This window comes from Protopterus annectens, chromosome 4.part0 (assembly GCF_019279795.1).
Source record: "Protopterus annectens isolate FY-2018-M chromosome 4.part0, PAN1.0, whole genome shotgun sequence".
Classification (NCBI taxonomy): domain Eukaryota; kingdom Metazoa; phylum Chordata; order Ceratodontiformes; family Protopteridae; genus Protopterus; species Protopterus annectens.
Window position 1 is genome coordinate 612,254,402 of NC_056733.1, and position 9,309 is coordinate 612,263,710.

The 9,309-nt window shown below is 43.4% G+C and overlaps 1 protein-coding gene across 2 annotated transcripts in view; it reads right to left on the reverse strand.

The window, feature by feature from the left end:
* The window catches only part of TCTN2 (tectonic family member 2), a 1,339,098-nt gene that overhangs the window by 1,106,290 nt on the left and 223,499 nt on the right, over positions 1–9,309 (reverse strand). For both annotated transcript variants that reach the window (XM_044068545.1, XM_044068546.1), the window contains one exon: positions 7,373–7,473. In XM_044068545.1, coding sequence (XP_043924480.1) covers positions 7,373–7,473 — 101 coding nt within the window. The remainder of the gene's footprint in view (positions 1–7,372; positions 7,474–9,309) is intronic.

The window sequence follows — 9,309 nt, forward strand, 5'->3', positions numbered from 1 at the left end:
ACTGTTTGCCACACGAGGAGAGTGCAACTCACTCTGTATTAAATTTGTCTCAACTAAATGTAGAGTGGAGTTGGTGCCTGGCGTTTGTTTTACGTTTTTCAGTTGTGACTTCGTTGTTGGTGTGGATCGAGGTAGTACAGTGCATGCCCATCTCCTACTGGAGTTGGCATGACAAAGTATGAATGCATGTATGGCACAGTACTGGAGATGAGGTTCCAGGTTCAGGACAGTAGTGTACAGGCAGGTGTTCAGGACAGTAGTGTACAGGCAGCATAACACTGCTGTTACAAGGACCGTGAAGAGAAAACATGACAGCAAAATCTGTTTGTGCAGTTGTTTTAGGAAGTATAATGATGCAGGAATTGATGTTGTCTCTTCATACTGCTTGATTTTCTGGGCTGGTTCACAGCTAAGAAGTCTTCTGTGCATGGCCCACATAGAGTTCTGTTTTATTTATTTTTTGCCAATTTTTCTTGTTTCCTCCCACATCACAAACACGTGTGCAAATGCACTGGTGAATTATCAAACTGATCCTAGAAGTGGATTTGAATGCATACGTGTGTGTGCATATGTGTGTGTGCATGATTACATATATGTATGTGCGCGCATGTGTGTCCTGCAACAGAATGAATCCTTATTTAGGACTGGCTTCCTGCCTTATGCTATTGCTCCTTCCTGGGACAGGTTCACCAGGATGCCAAACTGGTATAAGTGAGCAAGGAAAAAAAGAAGTTATGTACTCACCATAATGTTCCATGTGAGTTGTTTATCTCACCTTTATTCTCACTGATGGGTTCGGAGCCGATCCTCGGCTCCGACACGGCCTATAGCAAAGCTCAAGGTTTGCCAGTAGCTCGAGACCAAGCCCCTTATCCCATGATGCACTGCTGGAATTACCTCAGATCTTGTTTGCTGTGTGTATATATACCCCTGTAAGGGGAGCACTCCCCAAGAAGGAAGAAGAAGTATTGAACAACCAGGATGATACTAGCCTCTAGGTCAACTGTCAGCCAGAAGGGGGATGGAGGGAGGGACGTGAGAATAAAGGCGAGATAAGCAACTGACATGGAACGTTATGGTGAATACATAACTTCTTTATGTGAAGTTGTTAAATCTCGCCACTTATTCTCACTGATGGGTAGCGTCCCTAGCACCCGCAATCCTGGGTGGCTCACAGGAGTACATTTTTCAGGACCGTGGAACCAAAAGAAGACCTGACCCTGAAAGCCTTACCTACTTTGTAATGAGTGATAAAAGTATGAGGCTTAGACCAAGTGGCTGCAGCACAAATGTTGTCAAGGGGCAATTTAGCTTGAAAAGCAAAAGACTTAGAAATGGCTCTGCTTGAATGATCCTTTGCTTTGTGTGGCAAAGGTATGTTAGTATTTGCATGAACAAATGTGATACAATCTGATAACCATTTTGAAAGGGTTGTCTTAGCCACTGGTCTACCACTTGTCTACCTTTTCTGGCCTCCGAAAAGGATACGAAGAGTTGATCTGATTTTCTAATATCCTTAGTTCTATCAAGATAAAATCTGAGCTGTCTATGTACGTCAAGTTTGTGCAGCATGTATTCCAATTTGTTGGAATGGCTGGGAAAAAAGACTGGCAACTCAATGACCTGATTGATATTGGACTCGGAACAAACTTTAGGCAAAAAGGAGGGGTTTGTTTATCAGCATGGAAAATCATGTAAGGAGGTCTGATAGATAATGCTTGAAGTTCTGACACTCTGCGGGCAGAAGTAATGGCCACTAGAAAAATAGTTTTCCAGGACAAAAATTTGAGATCACAAAATGATGCTGGTTCGAAGGGGGAAGAATTATTTGAGACAGCATAAAATTCAAATTTCAGGGAGAATAAGGGATTTTGACAGGAGGCCTTATGTGAAAAACACCTTTAAGAAAAAACGTAGATAACTTATGGGCCATAACATTTAACCCATCAAATCCAAGGTGGAAATTTGATATGGCGGCTAACTGAACCCGAACTGTGGCAGCTGCTGCTCCTTCCTTAAAAATCATTGGCAAAAACTCTAAAACGGACGACAGAGGAGCTCAGAAAGGGTCGATTTTTTGTATATTGGCCCAGACTGAGAATCTTTTCCACTTACTGCGATATAGTTTTCTCGTGGATGGCTTATGAGAAGACAATATAAATTGTCTTGTGTCATCTGAGAGTGAATGAAGCCTGGCTATTTGGGGAAGTGGATCAGCCAAGCAGTCAGCTTTAGAGACTACAATGAAGGATGGAAGTCCCCTGACGGGTGTGTCAGGAGGTCTGGAACTGGGTCCAGGATCCATGGATCCTCCAGCAGATGATGGTGAAGGAAAGGGAACCAAATCTGTCGAGGCCAATAGGGGGCTATTAGAACAACAGTCCTTCCCAGTGATTTTGCTTTCTGTAAAAACCTGGGTATCAATGGAATAGGTGGGAATGCATATAGGAGACCCGGAGGCCAATCGTGTACGAGTGCGTCTCTCGGGGGATGTCCTGGAGGTGGTATCAGGACAAAGTAGCTTCTGCATTTGGTATTGAAGAGACTGGCAAAGAGGTCGCAGCAAGGCTGGCCCCATTTGTGGAAAATTACGCCCGCAACGTGTTCGTTGATAGACCAATCATGTGGCAACAGGATCGCCCTGCTCAGCTTGTCCGCAATCACGCTGGATTTCCCTGGGATGTGCGTTGCTAACAGAAAATACTGGGATGACACAGCCCATTGCCATACCCTGAGGGCTTCTTGACAAAGGGTATAAGACTTGGTTCCACCCTGTTTGTTCAAGTACCAGACCACTGACATGTTGTCTGTCTGAATTGCAATTGTTCCTACAGGAAGAGAGTCCTGGAAGTACTGCAATGCCAGGAGTACTGCTCTCAACTCCAGAACATTGATATGCAGATGTGACTCTTGATCTGTCCATGTGCCTTGGGCAGTCTTTCCCTGAAAATGCCCCCCACCCTATCAGGGAAGCGTCCGTGGTCACAGTGGCTACTGGGGGGGGGGCACAAAGGGTCTTCCTATTGTGACATGAAGAGATGTCAACCACCACCAAAGGTCTCTCTTGCAAGAATTTGTGATGAGAATCATATGGTTCATTGGTAACTTCTGGTAAGACCACTGAGCGAACAGGAGCCATTGAAGAATTTGCATATGCATCCTTGCAAGTGGAATGGCTAGAATTGCTGCCGCCATCAAACCTAGTACTTTCAAGACCTCTGCGGCTGTAGCTCTGTTCTTTGACACCAATGAGTTGACATGTTGGCAAAAAAGTGAGACCTTTTCAACTGGAAGACGTAGAGTGGTGGCTGAGGTATCTAACTCTGCTCCTATAAAGACGGTATGCTGCGATGGCGACAAGGCAGACTTTTTGAAGTTGACTGTAATACCTAAGAGGTGGCAGAGTGTCAGAGTAGTTGTACTGCCTGAATCAATTGATGCCTGGTGGTAGCGGTGAGGAGCCAATCGTCTAGATATGGAAACACCTGGAATCCTAGACGCCTCAGGTGAGCCATGACAACTGCCATGCATTTGATGAACACTCTGGGGGCTGTAGTGAGACTAGAGGGCAGGGCTCAAAACTGGTAGTGATTGGCTCCCAACCGGAAATGCAGGTAATCTCTGGAGTGTCTGTCCATCTTTATGTGGTAGTACGCGTCCTTGAGATCGATGGAGCACATCCAATAGCCTTTCCCTAGAAAGGGAAAAATGGCCTGAAGTGTGACCATTCATAACTTCTCTTTTTTTACAAATTGGTCGAGTCTGCTGAGGTCCAAGATAGGTCTCCAGTCCCCCATTTTCTTTGGAACCAAAAAGAATCTTGAGTAAGTTCCGAATCCAACTTGGTCTGCTGGGACTGGCTGGATGACTCTTTTTTTCTAGCAATTTGCAGACCTCTATGGTTGCTTGTTCCCTGAGTCTGGGTGGAACATCCGGGATTCTGTTTACAGGAGTGGGAGGGGAAGAGAACAGTATGAAATACCCTCTGGAAATGATGCTTTGTACCCAGGTATCGGACGTTATGTTTAGCCAGGCTTCTGGGTACAAAGATAAGTGACCCCTGACTGCCTCCAGAGCCGGACAGCCAGGTCTCCTTTCAGGAGCGCTGGTAGGGCTGACCAGAGAAATGGCCTCTGTCACCCTGCTGTTGTGGACCCCCCCTGCCGTGCGGGTGGCGTCTTCCATTATAACTCCCTCCTTTGCCTCTAGAGGGGGTTTCTCCACATGTGTCCTGAAAGGCTCCCTGTGCTTTTCGGAACCACATTCTTCCACCCTTAGGACCCTTGGGATAGGGCCGAGTAGGGGTAGAAAAATGGACTCCAATGGCACATAGAGTCTTGCCTTCCTGCTCACACCTGGTTAGAGTTTCCTTTACTCTGGGCCCAAACAGGGATGAGCCATCAAATGGGGTGCTGATAAAGGAAGACTTGAAAGGCTCCGCAAAGAAACAGAGACGCATCCAGGCTTGTCTACGCAGAGCAATGCCTGAATTAGTGGCTTTACTCAAACCATCAGCTGCATAAGATATGAGGCGCATGGACGAGTTCACAATCAAGTTTAGGGCAGCGAGCTGTGTGTTAACTTTGTCGGCAACCCCTGCAGCTACTGTACCCTGGATTGCATCTCCTAGCTCTTTCAGGAGATCTCTTTGTAGTCTTGTAAAATGGGTTAAATAGTTCAGTGATCGAAGGGAAAAAGTCACTGAACTAAACATGTGCTTCCCATATCTATCCATGATCCTAGAATCTCTGTTAGGAGGATGGATAGATGAGGACGTCTCAGACGTTTCCTTTTTGGTGGCTGCAGCCACCACCATGGCATCAATAGGCACTCCCTTAGTCAAAAAATCTTTGTCCACTGGGGCAGAGATGAGCTTATTTGGCTTCTGAGGGACAGGTTCCATGGCCTCCTGAGACTCCCACGCCTTATGAGAGATCAGCTCCATGAGCTCATCATAAGGCGGAGACACCCAAGACGTGGAAGGTTGAGACCCGAAAGCCTTCAAGAGCACTGACTCGTCTTCAGTAGGGCTTTTGGACTGCCAACTGCCCCTCTGATTAAGGATCTCCAATATCTCCACAAAGGAGATATCCTCAGAGGGGGGATCGAGGGGACCCTTCTGACTCATCCAAGTCGGTGTCAGATGTCAAAGACTCCTGTAGGGAGTCCAAGTACCTCCTCTTGCACAGTCTCTTCCTGGGTACCTCCTCAGTGGGGGGATCTGGGGAGGTCTCAGAAGAGCAGGGGGCACCCTGTGAGGCTACTTGAGGCTCAGGGTCTCTACGCTTGGGTGGACCGGTAGAAGCAGGAGTGGACACAGGCGCTTGAGGGGAAGAGGAAGCCAGACCTGATGCTGATAATGTCTTTGGAGACAGGACTCTCCTCATGGCATTGACGTGAAGGGGTAGACGGCTCCGAAGGGACCGTCCAATCCTCCCGCAACGAGCCCGAGGTAGGAGCCGAGCTCATCCGAGCTGAAGTCTCGAGAGGAAGAGTCAGCACCGTCAAATCGGTACGACTATCCTCCCTGGACCCGACAGGAGAGTGTCGGCTTCTAGAGTCCCCGGTCGGCGGCGAGGACGTCTGAGTAAATGGAACCGATAACACCAGTGCAGGTCTTGGTTCCACAGGCTCAACAACTATCAGGTCGGGCTCCTTTGGCTCCGAAAGTCCAGTACGGCTTGGAAGAGGAGTAGTAAAGTCTGGGTTAATGGTCTTCAGCTCCGACGAAGGCATCGGAGCTGACAATTTAGCAAGGCCTAGTGCCAATAGAAGCATCTGCAGTAGCCGGTCCATATCCATATCTGAGAGGCTGACAGAAAACTTCGAGGAGTGCACTGAAGGTGCTGATTGGAGCAGGGGAGATGAGGGAATCTCAGAGACCGGCTCCAAAACTGTGAGCTGTCTCCGAACAGAAGGGACACTCCGTTCCGAGGACAGTGGAACTGATGACCCTACAGCCTCCATTTTTTTAGTCTTTTTGGATGCTTTCGAGTCACCTAAAGATTTGGAAGATTTTGAGGATCTACTAGCACCATCCTGGTTACCCAGCGCTTCGGAAAAAGGGTGCTGAAGTAAACCCCATGTCTACTAATTTTCTCCTTCTCTCCAAAAGTACCTTGGAGGAGAAGGAGTGACATATACTGCAAGAGTCTTGGAGGTGTTTAGCCCCCAGACAATAAACACATTGAACATGCCTGTCAGTGACAGACATTTTTTGTCCACAATCCGGACATTTCTTAAAGCCAGATTTTGGATGAGGCTTCTCTTTCTCATCAGACATTTCTATATCAGATTAAACAATTTTAAAGAATTAAACAGCACTTTTAGAATTATCTACCGAAGTACCTAAGGTTAAATACACGGCCAACTCTTAGGCACAACACTATAGAAAAACAGAAGCCAACACAGGGCACTAATCTAAAACGAAGTCTAAGTCTAAAACTCTAAAGATTATATATCTATACTATCTTATAAAGAAGTGAAGAAAAAAAGTTTTTAAACTTGCAAATAGAAGAATCTATCGATTAATAATGGTCCAAGCTATCTGGAACACCGAGATCTGTGCCGCGGCAAACTAGATCTGAAGTAATTCCAGCAGTGCATCATGGGATAAGGGGCTTGGTCTCGAGCTACTGGCAAACCTTGAGCTTTGCTATAGGCAGTATCGGAGCCGAGGATCGGCTCTGAACCCATCAGTGAGAATAAACAGCGAGATTTAACAACTTCACATTGAATAAATGAACTTCTTTCAGGCACTGCAACAAAGGGCAGGATGTTGTATAACAAAACAAAGGTTATCGGTGAATACTGGAAGATCACTTTGAAAGGGTGCCAAGAGTAGATTATTTTCAGATAATGAAAAACAAAACAGCTTAGTTTGTGCCACTCAGACCACTGCAGCATCCTAAAGTATATTAAAAACTAAGGTTTTATTTGATACTGATGTTTGATTTATTTATAAGGAGTGAATGAAGCAGGACCAAATTCCCTGCATATTTCCACTGATGTGAAAATCACATCTGACCACTTCTGATATAATTTTATTAACATGACTTTCAGTTACAGCAATAAGGAAATCATTCTGCATGTGTACGCTACTACTAATTCTTTTTTGTACAGATTTTTATGTCGGTTTTCCTGCCGTCCCCTAGCTAAACAAATATATAAGCACCACTCTTTGTGGCTTTTGTGGGTTATCTAAAATACTAAGCAATGTACATAGCTATACGAGTGCATTTCCACACTATGTTGGTGAAACTAGACATATGTAAGACAGACACTACCTACTATTCAACCACTGTACAATGGATTCCATACTGTTTCATACAAAGAACTAAGAGAAGATTAAAAAAAATAAGAGACTGAATACCTCATCACAGCAACAGCGAATATCACAGGCACCAGATGTGAGACTGCAAGGGCAAGACCCAAGAGTTTGGTACACTTGGTTAGGAATGACAGTAGCATTATCTGTAAAGAAAATCATGAAAATAATAAAAAGGAAGTTGCACAATTAAGGTTGGAAAATCTAGAAATATGTAATTAGACAAGAGGAAACAAACCATCAGTTCTACATTGGCTGTGTTGGTAGTGCAGACATTGCTACTGCTTGCTTTTCAAAAAATTTGCAAACATCTAATACTGTTATTTTTAGCATTCTATTTACCACTATGGAAAAACTGTTCTTTGCTTTCACTACTCCCAGTAAAAATCACTTTCTCCTTTGAATCATGAAATATACCTCAAAACTGTACTTAATGACATGTTTCTGTTATTACACAGAACTTTGACGTACTTCTCAACTCCATTTGTCAAGCTTTTAGTTAAATCAGCTTTGACAACAATTTTACTTAGGACTCCTAGTCTCCATTTTTATGCATCCAGCTCACCAACATCTGTCTGCAACCTTATTTTCTAACCTCTTCAATGACTTGTACATTTTTAAATCTGGTCTACTTTAGCTTGTTTAGTTTGTTGTGATGTATAGTATTCTGTGAGCAGTGATACACAGACTGCCCCTAGTGCCTCTACGACAGTCTTTTAAAAAATGCAAGATAATAAAATATTTCAGATATTCTCTGCACAGCTGTTCCTAATCTAATATACTGTTTGACTTCCTCAGCCCTGCCCCAAGCAGCCCTGAAACTTTCTGAAGACTTGTACTGTACCACTGCCTCAGGCAATACCACAGGGATGCACCCCTCTCTCCATAAAGCAACATTTCTTCAAGTCTACAATGAATGTCCTTCTGCCTGCCACTCATATCCTCTTTCTCTCTTCTTTGCCCTTCCTACTTAACTCTCACTTGTCTCAAAACAACATGACTCATTCAAATCACACCAATTCTTCCTTTTCTAATATGTACTTCCTCTGCTTTTTAAAGTTTTTATTTATCACAACACCTTCACTGATTTCATATTTGTTTGAAAATGCTAAATTGATTCTTTACAATCAGACAGATTCTTTTGTTAATTTTTTTCACAAATCATAGCAATAATGTAATTATACTGACAATCCTAAACAAACATTATGGAAAAATATAATTCTCAGTAAAAACTTTTAGGGTTAATGAATTATCACAACAACAAGTAAAAGAGAAGTTTCATTTTTCTTAACACATTTACTGAATTATAACTTAAGACACAGGCAAACATACATTTATACAAAAGAAAACAAATCATGTTAACATGTTCCCAGTTAAATATTATACAGCACATACAGTCTTTTGTATAATACCCATCAAGCCAACATTACAAAAATTGCTCTAGTTCTGCCTTCCCTTAAACCTCACTCCACTTTCAAAATATTATTCTGCATGTACTGTTTCACCAATTTCCATTGTTTTTCTATGTAATTTGCTCCTACCCTTTCCTAAAGATTCCACTTTTATTTATTTTATAATTTTCTAGTTAATTGCTTTTCTGGCAGCCACCACAATTAAAGTTAGCAAGACCTTAGTAATTCAAATCCTGTATCCCAGCTCAAAAAATAACTTAATTCCCTTAGTTGCACTCATTTACTCACTCAATATTTCTGTCAGAGTACTCTAAACGGAATTTTTAAAGTCTGCCAACTCATTACACTCTCAAAACATATGTTCCTAGTTACCTGTTTCTTCCCCATCATACCTCCAACATTTGCCAACCACCTGAGGAAAAAATCTTTGGAGCCTGTTTGGTGCACAAAAATACCCGTGCAAATACTTCCAAGCAAAAATCCTAAATTTTCTAGACTGTTGCATATTTGGGAGAATGTCTTCCTATTGTTTCCTTGTAAGTTGCTTATCCAATCACTCTTCCCAATCTT